The 19,562-nt window shown below is 42.0% G+C and overlaps 1 protein-coding gene and 1 long non-coding RNA gene across 2 annotated transcripts; one reads left to right on the top strand and one right to left on the bottom strand.

The window, feature by feature from the left end:
* Window positions 1-883: 883 nt before the first annotated feature.
* On the bottom strand, window positions 884-2,278 carry LOC109523184 (uncharacterized). The gene is made up of 2 exons (XR_002169713.1): window positions 2,021-2,278; window positions 884-1,811 (listed from the first exon to the last, which is right to left on the bottom strand). It is a non-coding gene; the product is annotated as an uncharacterized LOC109523184 (long non-coding RNA).
* ikzf1 (IKAROS family zinc finger 1 (Ikaros)) lies at window positions 1,665-18,861 on the top strand. Its single transcript, XM_019882166.1, has 8 exons — window positions 1,665-2,000; window positions 6,073-6,126; window positions 6,266-6,382; window positions 13,320-13,589; window positions 14,970-15,137; window positions 16,165-16,290; window positions 16,680-16,814; window positions 17,349-18,861. The coding sequence occupies exons 1-8, from the start codon at window positions 1,685-1,687 to the stop codon at window positions 18,056-18,058; spliced, it is 1,896 nt and encodes a 631-aa protein (XP_019737725.1). The 5' UTR covers window positions 1,665-1,684; the 3' UTR covers window positions 18,059-18,861.
* The last annotated feature ends 701 nt before the right edge of the window (window positions 18,862-19,562 follow it).

The following is a 19,562-nucleotide window of genomic DNA, read 5'->3' as shown; positions in this document are numbered from 1 at the left end:
ATTTGCAGAATTACACTTGGACGATTACTCTGCTCACCTCGTGTATGTGGTGCATACACACACACACACTGTCGACAATTTACCAAACAACCAAGTCTGCGCTGCTTATCAAAAGCAAACACCGTAGTGAATGCTAATCTTTGCATCCAACCAAACTCAATGCAGCGCTGCTTCCTCCCGTTTGGATTTTAACACAGCAGATATTCCCCTGGCCGAGCTTCCAGGTCATGGGGTGGAGAAACTTGGTGAGGGAGGAGTGATTATGATGAGAAATTAACCAGACTGTCGCTTCACAATTGGGCACAATTCATATCGGCTCACTTCTACACCCATTTTCAAGAAAAAGGCAACATCGATTTAACTTCCTCATTTGTTTAATTTCACACTTGATGGGTAGTGCAGACACTCCAATAATTCGACAATTTGTACACTAATAAGAAGTCAATTTTCCATAATATAGCTCATTATATAATATGGCTTGTCTGATATGATAAGTTTTACAAGAGTATATTGTAGCCAGTCAGTGTACATTAATAATTGACTCATAATTAGACATTTTTAGTGGTAGCATGTTTTGTGGCATGTTATGTTCTGCTAACATTATAAAAATGATTACGAAGGGTTAAGATTGGTGGGCTTTGCAACTCATATACGCAGTTTGAGCAGTGGTTTAAGTTATGCCATACACTACCTCCAGTATGTTTTGCGGTAGACACACATCATGTATCTTCAAAATCAAGTCAAGTCAAGTCAAGTACAACTTTATTGTCAAATGTGCTGCATACAGCACAGATGAAATGTCTTCTCTCTCACAACATACAACAAGAGGAGCCGCTGCGGGTGCCCGCGCCGCCATCAAAAGAAAAGTAATTAAAAAAATTAAAAAAAATCATGCATCTTATCGCCGACAAGTCTATGGAAAGCCAATTTAAAATGCAATCAACATACTTTATATCGATCTTAAGATCCATGTAGAAGTGCGCTCTATGTCCACACCAGTTGGACATTTCAGTGCACAAGTAGAATGGTTGCGTTTTACCAGGAATGTTTTTTTTTTCCACCACTGGATGTCCAATTACTGTACGACATTTCTGTACACTCTCGGACGACTTTGTCACACTCGGACAGCTATGTTACCAGTTACTCAAAGCTGTGTGCTAGTTGGCAACTATGTGCTACGCTACTGCTCGTGACATCATGAAATTGTACCAGTGAACATATAGCGCATAGATGCCATTTCCCGTACAGTTTTTGCCTCAAAATGAACTCATAGTTGTCCTATTAGTATGCAGAAATATCATAGAGTTACTTGGAAGTAACTGACATTCTTCTACTAGTCAGTTCGGGTCATTCGGGAGGGTAAACTGGATATGTTGAATAAATGCTTAAATAGCCTTTGATACATGTCCCGATATATGCGCACTTGATGATGTCGAAAAAGTCGCTTTGCCACGAAGGAGACTTGCTACAGAAGAGGAAGAAAAAAATAAAAATAAAAAAGATTGGAGAGGACGAGTCATGGCGCGGATAAGAAACTAAGTTGTGTTAATTTCATGGGCTGCCTCGGCGTGCCATAGGTGACAGAAGGGGAGCCGTCCAATATACGAGTGAGGGGTGCCCCTCCGCTCGCTCCCCTCCCTCCTCCATCAGCATCCTCAGTGAGAATGAAATAAATAAACAATGAATGGTCCACTCTTCTTGCGCGCGCCTCATCCCATCTCATGCATGGCTGCCAGTAATGGTCTACTGGGTGTCAGCTTTTATTGGCACGGCACAAAGCAAGTGCCAAGACGCCCCGCCACACGCCGGGCCTGTGGATAAAAGCAAGCAAAATGCCTCAGTCGAGGACAGTGTAGTCATGTTGGGCTGGAACGAGGAAGTGCAGTGGAGAGGGGAGGGACTGAGGGCGCAGCTCCATGGGGCCGCAGCGCTGCGACCTTCTACACATGGAGCCGGGGACAGTTGGAAGAACTTCATACTGCAAACTCAAGGAATAGCAGGTAAAGTGGCTTCCACTAACCTTTAGCTCAGTGAGAGTCTTGGCGGCTCTAAGACACGGGGGCAAGAGCTTGAGACGGGCACGGTCAGATCCTTTTAAAGGGTTTTTTGGGGAGGGCGCGCACCTGCTGGAAAAACCTCCTGCAGAGTTTGGCTGCAGGTGCTTTGTCTTCATCCCGTCTCATCCGCGGGCTTTTCTCTGCCGCCACGTTGCGCCGACTTGCGATATTTTACTAAACGCTGCAAATTACAACCTTTTTTTTGTGACACACTTTTCTTACACAAGAGACATTGACATTAGAGGAATGTTTGGGGCATTTCCCATTTTCCATGTGGCTTTTTGTTTTCGGGAAAAAAATATGGATCCATGTTTTCAAAATGTCTCATTAAAAAAAATTAAAATAAAATAAGCGAAATTGTATTTTCATTAATCTTTCCCAAATTTGATTGCTTTTTCAGACATCTTCATCTGCTTTTCGCCTTGTGTTGTAACACCTGTTGCAATGGATGTGCCGTACCACCGCAGAGCGTTCGGTTCAATACTTATCTTTGCAACTTTTTGTACATTATGAAGGTGCGAATGTAAGAATCTAACAGTATGGCTTCCCGTGACTCTGAAAGATGATCCATATATGATGGCTTCCCGCACGTCTAAATTTGTTTCACCTTCTCATTAGAATGTTGAAATGCTGTAAGTTGAAGACACTGGTGCACAATTGTACTTTTTGTCGGATTACTTGAATTATTTATAGAATGTTCAAAGTTTTTAAATTCTTTTCAATGAAGAAAGAACACTTCACGTTCTGCTTTTTTTACTTTAGAAGCTGATGAAGTCTGTGTTGAAAAATATCTGGTCAATGGCAATTTACTCATAATGACTTTATGGATCAATTTGACAATATCTTTCATTTTAATTCCTATTTTAAAGAGCACTCTCTTTAGGTGATGTGAAAGCAAGTCACAAAAAGGAAGTTAATAATCCTATAAATTACTCTGGCAAAAATCTGACATTTTACAAAAGAAAAACAAAACAAAAAAAAAACAACACTTCCCAAAAAATAATTTCAGTTTTCCGTCTATTTAAAACTTGAAAACACACCTGCACAAAAGACTTTTTTTTTGATCGATAGAAGCAGAAGTGCCGCAAGTGTGTGCGTCGTGTGTGCTGTCAGAAGAAAGAGAAGTAGGAGGGGAGCGGGCAACACAAGACAGGCAGTTATTAAAATGATTGTACTGTCTGAATAGCAGACTAGTGAAGTGTGTCACATGCAAATGAAGGAAACTTCTCTTGAGTGCACCTCTGCTCCCCTGTCACCCCCGCACTGGGCCCCATAAGAACACATCTGCTAACTCTGTCTACCCGCTGATATCATCCATACATTTCATGAATTACTGTAGTGACGCTCTACAGAAACACATTCGCACACGGGCTAGTAACATACAACTCCCCGACTTTTTAAGAGAAGCGAGCGCTTCATTAGGAGAGGATCAATTTTTAGGATGATTTAAAATTTGAGTCTGTGTTTTGTAAATCACATAAAGTCTGTCTTTTGTGAAATAAAAAAAAATGGTGTCGGCATGAATTCAAAAATGAATATCGCCTTTTCGTTTAACCGATGACATAATTAGAATATGGATTCATCATATAAAAATTCTAACCTTTCATTTGTTTTCCAAATTTTATAATTGATTTTTTTAAAATGACTTGTCTTTTTGCTTGATTTTTATTTATGCTTCAAACGTCTAAATATTGAAATATGGTTTCATTTCATCTACTGCGCTGACAGTATTGCATTGGTGACTGTGTGTGTATGCGACTGAGTGGGCGTGTGCTTGTGTGTGTATTTTTACTTATTGTTTAATTTCATTCATCATTTCTACTAGTGATACTTATACAACGATCCGGGTCTCCGACGCATCGTTTGGTACATCCGATTTAATTCAATAAGATAAATTATAAGAACTGTACCAAGAATTGTGACTTTTAAAATTAATATTTACTTTTAAATATACCATACAGAGGTGTCTATGTGTGCGGTAATTACGGTGTTGTAGATTGCAGTACTTTAAAAGAGCAAAGTGGTGTTTCAAATTCTAGTTACCCAATTTACGGCATACCTCTCGATATGCTAAAGTGCAGTTCCACACCACTGTAATAAATAAATAAATAGATAAATAAATAAATAATTAAATGCAGGAGAAGTTGAACTTGAACATCAGCTGAAATTATTGTATACAGCTCTTGTATTGAATTTCAACACATTGTGCAGATGTGCCTTTAATGTTGTTGCCGGTGAGTAGATACAGAATAATGCTTGCAATTTATTTGCTATCATAGAAACACACACACACACACACACACACACACGCACACGCACACACACACACACACACACACACACACACACACACACACACACACACTCACGCACGCCTGTTTGTGAGCTTCTTTTCGGGTATCCAGAATTCACTGGTGTGGCCCTCAGTATCTGTTAACGGTTTCGTTCTTTCTCATCTCCACCCTTGTTGCTGGTGTAGCTGTTTGCACCTCTCTATGAGAAGATGCCCCCCCCCCGCCCTCCCCAACCCCACCAGCGCATAAACACGTATAGGCGCATGCAACCCTCTGTCAACCCACAAGCCTCTTCCTGCCTCTCCTCACTGATACTCAGACCAAAACTTTTCCAGTGCCTCTCTATGCACACACGCACCCACACACACGCACACACGCAGACTTCCTGACTACTGAACGTGCACCATACTTTCCAGACGTCTTTGCAAGTAGGTTTTGGCTGAAAGTGTCAACGTGCCCCCACCAACACAGCCGTGATTCCCCTCGCACCATCTGCCCAGAAAAAGGGCACCAGAGAATACATACCCTGGCTTTTCCCCGTCCTCCAAACTCCAGATGCAGAAGAATGGTGGCGCACGCAACACCCTGCGCGATGCCCAGTAAATCATCTGCACCAGCGACCTTTGCCCCCCTTCCTCTCTTAAAACTCGGGTGTCTGCACAAGCTCCTGACTTGACTCCGCAAAATACTGTTGTGTTGCGACACACAAGCCTGGTCGCTTCCCACTATTTGTTCCAAATGTGTGGAGCCATCTGTTAGTGAAACAGGAAGGCCTAGGTTCCCCTTCTCCCTTGGGCTTGTTTCGCTATTTTCAGGAGCTTCACTTCTCCCTGTGTGGCTGCTTGGACCAGGCGGCGGCCCCAGCGAGGGCTTCTTGAAGTGGCGGAGCCCAGGCCGAGGCTGTCGGCCCCATCTGCTTCAGGCTTGACGGCCATCCATTATTCATGGGGCCACGAGCACTGGTGACTCCTCAGATATTCAGCCCTGGCCGAAGGAGCGCCTTCTGGACTCGGTTGCCTTCTCTTGCTGCGAAAGAAGCGAGAAAGAGAACTTCTCCATCCGCCATCCTGTTCGTCTTTGCATTTCAAGGCTTTGTTCTCCACCTTCCAGTCACATTTGCTCTCTTGACTTCTTCCCCTCAATTGCAATCTATTCCACTCCCGCGATGTCAGTATTGCTGACACCCTTGCCTCGCCTCGCCTCGTCTTTTTGCTCCTCTTTCGGGTTCCGAATGTGACTGAGTCTGCGCCGACCGAGGCTGCGGACTCAGCCATGCATGCTCAGTAAATTAGAGAGAACATGAGCGTTGATCAGCTGAGCACGGCGAGCAACCACATCCTCAGTGACCTGAGGCCAGTTAATTTTCTGCTTAATTTTGCCGCGGTCACTTCGCATTTTTTAGATGATTACGTGGCAGGAAATTAACAATAAATAACAAATGTGGTCTGAAAGGCTGTCCCCGGCAAGCCCGCGTTATGTCGGCGGGCCCATCAGCTGAAGCCGGGCCATGTTCTGATCTCAGACTTGTAATGAAATTGTCTGTAATTCTTTGCAAACTAATGTGGGCGACAGCGGTGTGACTGTGCGGCGACAAGATTGATCTCACCGAGGTGACATAGCGAGACTGCACCCTTTAACCCGCTCTGGCTTTGTGTAATGTTTCCTCTGCCTACTCTTGATTAAATGTACATACTTTCACATCGCAATCTGTCCCCCGTTAGAGTACTTGCACCGCATGGAGACGGAGGAGGCCCAGGAAATGGCCCCGATGCCAGGTAAGAGACTGCCGCGTGATTGAGCTTTAACGTGCGACCAACAGCTTTTAAACCACCAGGAGGTAATTTTCGTCCTCTGAGAGAGGCGCTTGGGCTCCTTCCGTGGTGAGTGACGGGAGCTTTCTGATGTGTGTCGCAGAAGGCCGAGACAGCCCCCCTGCCAACGAAACGGCCGAGGACGCAGAGGAGCCCATGGCTGTCCCGGAGGACCTGTCAGCAGGTTCTGCCCACCAGCAGCACAACAGAGGGGACAAAGGTATTACTGAGACATCAGTTTGCACATTCTCACCGTGCGTACGTAGGATTTGTCCAGTTTTCTTAATTGAAGTTCTGGCAGCATGGTGATCGAGTGGTTAGCATGTCTGCCTAACAGTCCGAGGTTAGGGTCCAAATCTCAGCTCCCATCTTCCTGTTTGGCGGTCGTATGCTCTCCCCGCGCTTACGTGGGATTTCTTCCGGTGCTCCGTCTTCCTCTTATGGCCCCAAAACATGATTTGGGTCATTCAAGAATGTAATTTGTCCATGTGTCCGACGATTGGCTGGCGACCAGTCCTTGGGTGTACCCACCCAGAGGCAAATGACATCCAACTCACCAGTGACCCTATTGAGTAAAAGCAACGAGGTTTAGTGAAGACAAAGTCTTCTCATGTAAATTCATTGTACCGGATATCGTATTGATTTATAGTCCATTTTTATTATTTTAAATATCTTCATTAAAATGTCCATATATTTCAACGAGTGCCGAAGATTCAAACATAATATAACGACTCCCAAAGCAGCAGTTAAGTGAAACTCACGTCAGCTTTAAAAAAAATTTCCCCTCCAACATGACCCTTTTGCACATTAAGTGAGAAATATTTGCAGCTTATGATACCCTGGATCATTTACAGTCTCTAAAAAGAGCGTAATGGATGCATTTAGGTCACTGGAAAAAAGGTCTCCAAAAAAAAAAAAAATCTTCTGATCCATGGCATGTAATTAATAAGCCAAATCTTAAGGAATAGCTAATGTGGCCTTGATTTGAATCTGTCGACATCAAACCAGGGAATATCACGGTGAAGCGAAGGATGCTAGGGAGTTCCCATCTGTGCCGTATATTTACCTCAAGTCTCCTGAAATGTAATTGCAATATTAAGCAAATGTTTCAAATTGATTTTTTGGGGGGGAGCTTTTAACAATGCACATTATTGACTTTATTGAATTTATGCAATCCGTCACACATATTGCCCATGGGTGAGTGTAGATTGACTTGTAATTACTGGCCAGTCCAGGGTCTCCACTCCAGCTCACCCGTGACAGGATAAGCGGTAGAAAAGGATGTACATTCAATCAAAAACTGCAGTTTGTTGTCGTTGCCATGCAAAAAAAAAAAAAGCAAACTTCGATCCTATCTGTGTTTTTTCCATTCATCCAGATAACGGCAAAGATTAGCACCACGCAGTCAGACATGAAAAGCGAGAGGAAACTGAAATAGGATGTGTGAGAGTTTCCTCAGAAACAAGTTGCCGTCAGGCAGTTTCAACACTTTGGGAGATAAAGAGTTCAGGAGCAAGGCCAACAAGTTTGAGAGAATCATTGCACACCTGCAGACACGCACGCACACACACCCACACACTCACCCACACACGCGCACGCACACACACACACACACACACACACACACACACACACACACACACACACACACACACACACACACAATTTTTACTGCACAACTAGTCTCGGGTGGCTGCTTGACTCAATGTCAAATAAGACACAAATGAATATGAATGTGGGGTTGTTATATGTCCCTTGCTTCCCTAAAAAGTTTCTATAAAGCGATGTAAGGATGCGTTTGTTTGTGTGTCGACAACGTTACAGACAAAATACAAGAGCGGAAGGGGTGGGGGCAGGGGGGAAATACATTTCTCCTATATCTTTGTGTCGATGTCACGCAGGCAAACATGATCATTGTAATACAGGTTCAGAAGCAACTGGCCACTGTGCGCTTCATGATTGTTGACAGCAATCTCAATTTGTGGCCCAAAAAAGTTAAATCAATCTCTGAAGCATAATGGGAAAGCATCATCAGAGAAGTTGGCCTTTATTATGCAGTACAGTCCAATTTCTTTGTGATATTAATAGTTTTGATAATTATGAGAGCTCAATTTTTATTGACATTCTCGGTGTGTCTTTTTTGTTGTTGTCGTTGCAACTGTACTGTGTCACACTGAAAAGCTGCTTTTAAATGTTGGTTCTTGAATTGATCTCACTTGGGGTTGTTTAAGTGAGTGGTTGAAATATTTTCATGGAAGCACAAAAGTTGAAAGGTAAAAGTGGGCTGCTTGTGTTTTGGATGTGTTAGTGCTGTCGTTGAACACATGGTTCCACAACCTTGCACACACGTTTCAACCTTGTAACAGGAACCACCGGCAGGCTCGGCGTGTGTTTCCACACAGCAGACAAGAACACTTGCTATCTAACTTCCCATATCTGCTATCTATCAACACCAAAATGTGCCAATTACTTCTGCCACAGGACTTGCTTCTCCTTTGTTTGCAAATCAAGGATAACATTTATCCACACCGACCCACGACCGTTTTATTGCCGCGTGGTTTATTTGTCTACGAAGGGCTCGCTTCCCAACACACGCAAATCAGGATAGAGTATGTGGCTGAGACAAACCTCGATGTAAAGTCAAAAGCCTGCTTCCTATTCCCACTTCGTTTGCAACTTCCCCATGTCCTTGAGCAGTTGGGTGCAGTCTGACGTTCACGGTTCCCTTCTGTCTGTCCCAATGAGCTCAACCGGATGGTCACACGAGAGGCTCGCGGGACTGTGACAAACACAAAAACATGAAAGAAATTTTGTTGGAAAAAGTGTTTTTATGGTTCAAAGATTTTAATTGCTGCCCATCAAGTAGATGAAGAAAACATGATTGGACGTGTTAAAGGACATTTACAGGAGACCCGCGTGGAACACGAAACCAAAAAATGCATTACGTTACTAAATGTATATCGTGTTACAATTTCAACAAGTTGTGCAAAACAGACAGCTACAGACAAACGCGGAAGCACTGTCACGTCTGCATATGCATGCTTATGCAGCACTTTCAAAATGTGTTATCATTGAAGAAATAAAAAGAAAGAAAAAAGAAAGCGAAAGAAAGAAAGGAATATTATCATACAGTGTGCAGTCAGTTGGATCGACAATAAAAGGATAATCTCATCGGCAACCTTGAAACCATTTAATTTCATGATCTAGTTAATGACCATAGAAGTACATTAGCAGTGCGGAAAAATAACATTAATAGAGGTTTTAATTAATCAGATGGGATTGTGAAAGGATCCGTTTACATTCTGACACTTGTTGCTTGAATTATTTGAGAAAGTGAAAATTAAATCTCTGAGTCGAAATGCTTCATTTGGGCTATGACTAAAACAGGATATCACTGTCTAAATGTGTCTGCTAATTTTGCCTGCTTTTGGTTTGTTTTAATCCCTCACAAAAAAAACAAAAAAAAGAAAACCAAAAGAAAACACGACTGCCTTTGCAAGAAGTAAAAACAACACCAGGAGGCTATTTAAAGGACCAAACGTAATGGCTACCGGACAACCTTATGTTTGTTTTCATTTTTGTAATTGTGTGAAGTCGTCCCCTTTTCTTTTGTGTGACTTTCGTCTTTTCTTATTGACTCAAAAAAAAAAAAAAAAAAGACAAAATACAATGAGAAAACCTTCCATGCAGACAACAAAATATTTGGATATATCGATGCACGTTCTCTTTGTAAATGTGGGGATCAAGCAAACGGGAGAGAGAGAGCGAGAGAGAAAAAAAAGAAAAGTCAACCTATTTCAGTTACATGTTTGACAATTCCTTTCCCATGCTTCCCTTTCTGTCACTTCTCCATAATTCTTGGTATTTCAGTTAGACAGGCCCTCTTTCTGAAGCTTCCCCTTTTCCATGGATTCCAAAATGTTTCACGATTTCCACTTCTTCCTCTTCGGTTGTAAAAGCACAGGGTTTGAAAGCGTGGGGAAATCAGGCTGTGAACATGACACGCAAACCGCAGCGCGGGGCCACTTGCATGATCAGTCTGTCAATTCTCTTAACAAAGTCCTGTGGTGGGAAAGAAGGAGAAGGTTGCTCATATGCAAAAGGGCAGGCACCTCTCTTTTCTGGGAGCACAACAAGTCAAATAAAAAGGATGGCTCTCAGAATTCGTTATCACCGCGCGCGCACCATGTACTAATTTGTAGATTCTGACCGATTGAAACAAGGATGAAAATCAACAAGAACGTGCCCGGGCGTTTATCATACGCTGTCACCGCTGTACTCCTTCGTTTCACACTACTTCCTGTGTCTCTGTTTCCTGTTTATCTCGCTGTCATTTGTTTCACCAAACTATGATGGTGTGCGATGATCTCATCGTTGACATACTCAAACGCGCAGCGTGTGTCTTTTCCACCTGCAGATCACCATTTTACTTTCGTGCCGCAGTGAAGAACGATCATAATCAAATGTTGAATTGCCCAAATCACGAGTGTTAAGTGAGGAAAATGTCTTAATGTGTATGCTGTATTTTGGTCATGAAAGAAGTTTGGACTGTGCAATGCAAACTTTTTACAACTTCGTAAAGCAATCTTATCTATACCAAATGAAGATAGTACTGTACACTGTTTGTCTTAAACAATTTTTGTTCTAAGCAGGTAGCAATTTCAGTTTAAGACAAATAAACTAGATTTTAAAGCAAGAAAAACATAACAAAAAACAGTCAATGTAGAGCACAGGTGTCAAAGTCAAGGCCCGGGGGCCAGATCTGGCCCGCCGCATCATTTTACGTGGCCCGCGAAAGCAAATCAAGCATGTCAAGTTCCATGATGCTTGCTAAAGTCTGAACCAAAATTTCAAATTGTCATATGTAATCCACAATAACAGTCATTGTTCTTGACTTCTGATTTTGAAACTGGTTATCCATCAATTTGTTGTGCGCTGTGTATGTAATATGTGGAGGTGATGAAACATTTATATGGTTTCCTAAAATTCATAACGACCCTCCAAGGGAAACCATAACTACAATGTGGCCCGTGACAAAAATGACTTTGACACCCCTGATGTAGAGCAATCACAAGGGTCATTAACAGACAAACTTCAGACAAACTCACACAATCAAAAACAACAGAAAGACTTCAGTCAGAAAGCAATTTTGGTGCCTAATACATATTGAATACACTATTTGTCGCAAAAGAAATTGATTACAAAGCTTTTTTAAGTAGGTATAAGATTATGCGCAGCACACACTTAAATGAATAAATATTTAAGAGCAAGACCAAAACACAAATAGGACTTTCAAGAAAGTCAATGGAGAGCAGTTATAAGGGTCATCGTCAGGCAAATTAGAAGCTGACCCAAGGCAAGCCTCTTCCGAAATGTTGAATTAAAATGTCCAAATAAGCTAACTTTTTTGGGTTTTTTTTTGTTTGTTTGTTTGTTTTGCATTTTTACCATGTTTACGTTGTGTGTTGAGGCAGGACACATTGTCTCAGCACTCTTTTTGTACACGTGAAGAGCCACATTTTGCTGGTGAAACTATTTATTCCCCCCAAAATACACTGATTAGCATCTTTTCATTATGCTACATTTACATCATCAGTGCCCACATCCATTTGTCTTCTTAATTTCTACATCTTTACATTTTCTATCTATCTATCTATCTATCTATCTATCTATCTATCTATCTATGTTTCTATCTATCTATCTATCTATCTATCTATCTATCTATCTATCTATCTATCTATCTATCTATCTAAAGAGAGAGAGAGAGAGAGAGAGAGAGAGAGAGAGAGAGAGAGAGAGAGAGAGAGATACACAGGCAGGTGCACATGGGGAGGGGGGCCCGCACAATATGTGGAGTCCACCCCGGTATACCAGGGTCGACAGAGTCTCTGGGTCAGCGCTCGCTGCACTTGTGGGATGTGGCACCTCTAGTGTTCGCTGGCCTTGCCACACCGAGTTCCTCACTTCTGAACCATGCAGTTAGTATTTATACATTTGTGTATGTTTGTGCAGTAATACGAATGCATATGAAGGTCTTAGTATAGGGGCGGAAGGGACAAGTCTTTTTCACATCTGTTCGCTTGCTGTGTTGTTTTACTATAATTGTTGTGATGATGATGATGATGATGATGATGATAGGGTTTGTTTGTTCGTTCGTTTGTGAAGCACTTTGGGTTGTATTTTTAGGTATGAAAGGTGCTATACGAATAAAGTTTCATTTGATTTGATTTGATCCGAATTGGTGACAACTTGGAAGAAACATCATACTAAAAATAATGTGCGGTTCTGTCTGGCCTGACAGACTCCACTAAGCTCATAGAGTAAGTGGGGAGGAATTGATAGCATCACTGGCCCTCCCAATTCAATGGTCAAGGCGCTTTAGGGTGAGAATAGCTTCTGATACATTACTATCATATTTTTATTATTATTATTATTTTTTTTTGCCAGAGTTAGTAAGGACAAATCTACAAACTAAGTGAAATTTGTAATTTATTGTCATTGATACATTCCAAATTGTATGCTTCCAATACATTGCCGGTATAAGGAACGACATAGTTCCAGTGTCTTTGGCGCCGCGCTCAAGAGCATCACATTTGTACCTCCAAATTTATGTCATAGTTCTGATTTACTACTGGTGTCTTTTTTGGGTAGAGGGGCATGTTTTTGTGTACAACATGAATCAATGTACCGGTAATTAGATAATGGCTGGCTTGAAATGACAAAACAAATCCAAAATGTCCACTCATAATGTAATTACATAGACTGACATTTGATTCGTATTCACTTTTAACCACATATCCACATTTGGCCTGATTGGGATCTGAGAACATCTGATTCCATATGGGGCCTGGCAGAATAAAATGGAATGGAGTCCCACTTACATTGGACAATGCTGTGGTCCACAACTTGAGTGACTGTTCCATCTATCGATACTGTTTCGGAATTCAGACTTTATAACAGAGAGAGAAAAAAAAAGTGAACGGTCACAGACCAGGTGAAATTGTCACAAAAGTTAGTTTTAGCTTTTCAAATGTATCATGAACTAATGACACATCACACTAATAGTCTGCCCATATCTCGTTCTCTACAACATCATGACCGAACCTTGCTCTTCTTCTAAACCGTGGCCCTTCCCCTCCCCCTGCCCTCTTTTCCAGCCTGCAACATTAAAGTTGAGGCTCGCAGTGATGAGGAGAATGGGCTGTCCTGTGACATGAATGGCACGGAGGAGGAGGAGTGCGCGGAAGACTTGCGCATGATCGATGCCTCGGGGGCCAAGGTGAACGGCTCACAGCCGAGTCCCGAAGCCAAGGTCTTCTCCTCGGCTGGCGGCATCCGGCTGTCCAACGGGAAGCTCAAGTGCGATATCTGCGGGATAATTTGTATTGGCCCCAATGTGTTGATGGTGCACAAGCGAAGCCACACTGGTAAGCCACCCGCAATAAATCATGCCCTCCATATGCACCCATGTTCAATGTTAGCATGAGAGGATGGATGAGGGGCGGCAAAGTGGCTCCGTCCCCTGATTCCAAGTTCCAAGTCTTCCTTAGATTTACAAATGGCGACATCAAAAACGGGTGTCTTCTTATTTTTTGGCATAAAAGTCACTCTAGAATTTGGCTTGAGTCTCTTTGTGCATTCTGTACCAACAATCATTATTGCGGTAATACTTGTGTTTGGCTGTGTGTGTGCATGCAGATCTGTCCTATCATGTATAAAATCACCATTAGCATGCTCAAAAAAAAAAAAAAAGAACTGAGTATCATCACGTGACAAGTAAACAGTAACTTATCACATTGTTGAGCAATCAAGCAGCAAAGATTATCTAAAAAAAGAAAAAAACCTTGCCAGTTGAGAAAAAAGTTTCCCGAGAGCAATTAAATAGGATCTCCGTGCAGTCACAAATATAACTAGCTATTAAAAGTTTTTCAAAAATTGTGAATTGATATTCTGACAGAACGAACCCAAACCAGTGGTGGGGAACATTTTTGAAAAAGGCACTTAACTGTCATGCTGTAGAAACTAATGACACTCAAAATGGAATAACGGAACAGTTGACTAATGTAAATGAAAGTACAATAAAGGATATAATGAAGTGCTGCCAATTTGAATAGAAAATATTCTGTGGTTGAGTCTTTGCTCCTGAAATGCATTTTTAATGAATTTCCTCTTTTCTATATTTTTGCTGCTTCACTGGTGACTCGTATTTTATTGAGGTGGAGGCTACGAAAAAAAAAAAGCCACATTAAAAGGTTCTCATAGAATGCCACAACACTCGAGGAGGCTGGATATTGGTTTATTCCAGGAGCGCTGATCAGGAAGACTGGCTCTCAACACAAAGTGTTTCCTTCACTTTATTCAAATGAGGCTGAATTTGCATTGTGATGTGCTGCTCTTATTTTAGAGACGAAGAAGAGGAAAAAATGAGATTTTCAGATCAAATTGACCCAGGCAATGGTGCATTACGGAACTGCCAGGCTGAGTCTGAGAGGCTCTTGTTCGATCAGAGCACTAGGAGTTGATGGGGCAGGGGGAGCATGGAGAGATGGAGCATCACTGTGCGCCCCCCCCCCCCCCCCCCCCCCCCACACACACACACACACTGCCCCTGAGCTGCTTCATTATCTCACTTGTTCTCTTTCCTCGGATGCATGTCACAAAATGACCCCAGATTCCCGCTCCTGCGGCATACACTTTTGGTTCGCGATCAGGGCAAACGTCATAAAAAACATACATGTCAATACTTTGGTGTTTGTTGTTTTAGCAGCCACTTTACATGATTTTGCGTGTTGTTTCGTTGCTCTCAGGAGAACGTCCTTTCCAGTGCAGCCAGTGCGGTGCTTCTTTCACCCAGAAAGGCAACCTGCTGCGTCACATCAAGCTCCACTCTGGAGAGAAACCCTTCAAGTGTCACCTTTGCAGCTACGCCTGTCGCAGGAGGGATGCTCTCACCGGACACCTGCGGACCCATTCTGGTCAGTTACGTAAAATTCCGTCAGACGATACTGGATGGGTGCTACTTTAAGAAATGCAGGAATTGAGCTGGTAAAAGAATTAAGAAATCACTGCGAAATGATCCGTTTATCTGATTTTGCTTTTTTTGTTTGTTTCTGTTTGAGTCAAGGGAACGTTTTTGTTTAATTTTATAAACCATTGACATCATACAGCTTCCAAATTCCAATATTCTCATTTAGAGGAGTCAACGCATTTAGATGCAATATTCAGCCTTATAAGGCAGTACTGAAACTTTTCCCAAAAATCTGCCAAACTATATTTAGTTTTCATTAAATGCTAGTGTAACCTTTCTTTCTTTCTTTCTTTCTTTCTTTCTTTCTATGTCTTCAAAATGTTCTCAAATACCACAATGGCTCAGCAGGTAGACTACTCAAGCATGAGACAGTACTGTAATGCATTTACATTTGAGCCTATTGGGGTAAATTTCATAATAAGTGTGTTGTGAGGGGACATTGTAATATAAAACATGGAATGTGACCGATTGATTTTTTTAAAAAATTATTTTGGGTGTATTTATTGTCACTCACCACAAATTTGAATCTGTGATTTATGCTTAACATAAAAGCAATATAGAAAAATACACCTGTGTTGGGTCAACATTGTACCAAAGAGAGAAGAACAGATGAAGAAAATAAAATGTGTTTAATGGTCTACATGCATTTAAAATGATTTTTGACTTGACTTGTCGAATCAAACAAAAAACTAAAGCAAACAATTTAAAATGTGCACCATTTAGACTACTGAAGGTTTCCTGGAATGGAAATAAGATTGAGCATTTGATACCTGAAAAAGACAGTAGACATAACATCCCATGAATAAAACACATATTCCAATAAATGGTTTAAAATGACCCTTCATAAAAATCACCCAATGAGTAAAATTCGACTTTTTAACTCAATACTACTGTCTCAAGAAAATTAGAAAGTCGATTCAAAATCACTTTATTTTTATTGCAGTGGTTGTTGATTGTTTGTTGTTGTTTTGCAGTTGGAAAACCCCACAAGTGTGCTTACTGTGGACGGAGTTACAAGCAGCGCAGCTCTTTGGAGGAGCACAAGGAGCGATGTCACAACTACCTTCAGTGCATAGGCTTGCAGAACAGCATCTACACAGGTCGGTGCCTCGTGTGTGCGTTCCCTTTCACCCAAATATCCATGACCTATTTTACTTAATTTAATCAGCACACCACAGTTGAGAAGCAGCAATAGTTCAGGTTGTACTAATACATATAGGTTATACGCAAGAGTATTTGACATCTGATGAACCTTGAACCTGTGCATCCATCCATCCCCATCACAGACTATGTGTAAACGTGAGCTGAAACTAAGACCTCTATAGATTTCCTGTGTTCTAGATGTAAAAGGACATTCATCAAAATAGCGCTCTTGTCAGCGGAAAACAAAAACTGTACAAACAAAGAGGCCCTCCTACACTAGTACTCACTTTTCAACCAACGGCACCTATTTTGACTCTAAAACCTCCTTCTCTGTCTTGCTTTCCAGTAGTAAAGGAAGAAAGCAGCCAGAATGAACAGAGGGAAGACTTAAACCAGACGGGATCTGACAGAGCCTTGGTGCTAGACAGGCTAGCTAATAATGTAGCTAAGCGTAAGAGCACTATGCCACAGAAGTTTGTGGGTAAGGGCTGAAATCTGCTTCCTTTATGTCAATACATTTGCAGTAAAGGTAGCCTCATGATAGGTCAATAAATTGTTTAGCAATTGCTATTCTTTTTTTTTTCGAATAAATTCATGTGCTTGATGATTAGAAGTAACCTACAGATAAGGAGCTTATATCAAGCTCAACTGTTGCTTGCTGTAAAAGGTAGCAATCATTTCAGAATTATTTTCCTGACCGGCGGCTTGCTTAGACATTGAACAGAACAGACTCAGACTGAGTCTCACAGGAGTTTGAACTTGACAAATACTGATCTTACGCTTCTTGTGGAAAAAGGTTGATTTTCACAATGAGAAATCGGCCTGTTACTTGTTTAAGGTGTGTCCATTTCAGTACTTTTAAGTTTGCTGTGCTTTTATCTAAAATTAGCAATGTGGTCTGGAATGGTCATTTGAGAGAATAACTAAAACAGCACTTAGCTCAAGATTTGTTGTCTCAGGATGTAAGTGATCATTTTTTGCATCTGTGACAACCAACATGGATGTGTTTCCTCAGGTGAAAAGCGCCTGTCAGACCTTTCCTACGATGGAGCACCTGGTGAGCTGATTCAGCCCCACGTCATCGACCAGGCCATCAACAGTGCCATCAGCTACTTGGGGGCAGAGTCGCTCCGGCCCTTGGTCCAGCCCTCCCCAGCGTCGTCTTCTGACGTGGGCATGGGCTCCGTCTACCCCCTGCACAAAGTGGCCCCGGATCCCCAATCGGGAATGGGCCACAACCTGTCAGCCAAGGACAGTGCGGCTGAGAACCTGCTTCTGCTCTCCAAGTCCAAGTCTGCCTCCAGCGAGAAGGATGGCTCTCCGAGCCACAGCGGCCAAGACTCCACTGACACGGAGAGCAACAGTGGCGATCGGGCAGGCGGGGCGGCCTCCGGCCTCATCTATCTGACCAACCACATCACCTCGGGGGTGCGGAACGGCACGCTGCCCCACGTGAAGGAGGAGCAGCAGCGACAGTACGAGGCCATCCGGGCAAGCATGGAGATGGCGTCGGAGGGCTTCAAGGTGATGACGGCAGACGGTGAGCAGGTGCGGGCGTACAGGTGTGAACATTGTCGCGTCCTCTTCCTGGACCACGTCATGTACACCATACACATGGGCTGCCACGGCTTCAGAGACCCCTTTGAATGCAATCTCTGTGGCCATCGCAGTCAAGACCGATATGAGTTCTCTTCGCACATAACACGAGGGGAGCATCGCTACTGAATCCTGATGCTCACAACAGACACGTGCGCGCATAGGAAATCCATTCAAAGAGGTGCATCGTGTGTAATACACCGCTGACATGTGAAAGTGTGACTTTATACACTGAGCATGTTTGTTGAGAACAGAAGAGTTTAAAAGCCATCCGAATCTCATTTCAAGTACTAAAGTTGTAGAAGAAAAAAAACAAACAAGCAAATTAAATGGTGTTCAGTCAAGACAAAATGGCAGAATGTGGTGCCGAAACAGCACCCACCTCCTACAGTATGTAAATGTTCTTCTGCTGCATTATGTGTTTGTATGGAACATTTCTTTTTCCTAAACGAGCAGCGACTTTATTTTCTTGTTTTTGACTAAAAAAAAACCCAAAACATCTTTGTATTTAAAAGCGTGTTCACTTATGGAGATGCAAGCTACCGTAATTATCTGTACAAAATACAATCAATCAAAAATGTCAATGTAGATAATAACTCTTCATCGAGTTCATTTTACAACCTGTATACCAACTCACATATTATTTATGACATTTAACTTGCCCATTTTGTTTTGTTTTCTTTGTATTTATTACAGTGATCGGTGTTTGTCAATAGAGTAGTTGCCACTCCTCCTGTTCAACTGTATTCAATGTGTTTATGGTGAAGAAAATGACTGCTGCTGTAAGGCAAAGATGGGAAAAATATACAGGAAAATGTATTTCATTTCTTTCAAATTAGAATTGTTTTGCTCTCAAGATCACAGCCTTTTGTGGCTTAGTGGGAGTTTCTTGCTTACAAAATATCAATAAAGGATATTTTCTTTAAGCAACATTACTGTCGAATTCATTTGTTTTCCAGTGAAAAATCATTATGAGATTATGAATGTTGAAATTTGGGCAAGTCAGGAGAATTCTTCAGTCACCATATGTATTGTATATACGGAAATAAGGATAATAATCATAATAACAACAATAATCATAAAAGTTTGTGCAGAACTGTCCATAATAAAATATAATTGATCCTCCAAAATACAAGGCATAAAAAGGCATGAAGATTTTATCTTAGAGTCTCTGGTGTCGAATGTTACCCAAGGTTTTTCCTCGGTGGGATTCGTCTGGTAAGAGGTGAGCGACATAAAATGACATAATCCATCCATGATCCATCCATCCATTTTCTCGACCATTTATCCTTACGATGGCTCATGGATGAGCCGGAACCTCTTCCAGCTGACTTCTGGCACATGGTGGGGCATAGTACCACTGGCTTGCATGTACTGTATAGACAAGCAAGCATTCACACTGACATCTAAGGACATGGGGTACCTGGAGAAAAGCAGCGTATGTGGAGAACATGCAAAGCGCAGGAAAGCCGCAGCCCAGATTTGAACCTCTAACATCAGAACTGTGAGGTGGATGCGCGAACCATTCATTGATCATTCCATGATGACAAAACAGTATAGCATTGCAAGCAGCACGAATAAGTAAATAAATAAAGGTATTCAATATTTGCTTTTTTTTTTTTTTTTTTTTTTT

This window comes from Hippocampus comes, unplaced genomic scaffold (assembly GCF_001891065.2).
Source record: "Hippocampus comes isolate QL1 unplaced genomic scaffold, H_comes_QL1_v1.1 scaffold36, whole genome shotgun sequence".
NCBI classification, from domain to species: Eukaryota; Metazoa; Chordata; class Actinopteri; order Syngnathiformes; family Syngnathidae; genus Hippocampus; species Hippocampus comes.
Note: the sequence above shows the minus strand (reverse complement) of the source record. Positions and strands in the feature narration are given on the sequence as shown.

Bases quoted from the DNA above. Each gene is read 5' to 3' on its own strand.
- ikzf1 (XM_019882166.1), top strand. From the start codon at position 1,685: ATGGTCCACTCTTCTTGCGCGCGCCTCATCCCATCTCATGCATGGCTG. The intron at 2,001-6,072 runs GTAAAGTGGCTT...GTCCCCCGTTAG, and splicing joins GCAAACTCAAGGAATAGCAG to AGTACTTGCACCGCATGGAG. The intron at 6,127-6,265 runs GTAAGAGACTGC...TGTGTGTCGCAG, and splicing joins GGAAATGGCCCCGATGCCAG to AAGGCCGAGACAGCCCCCCT.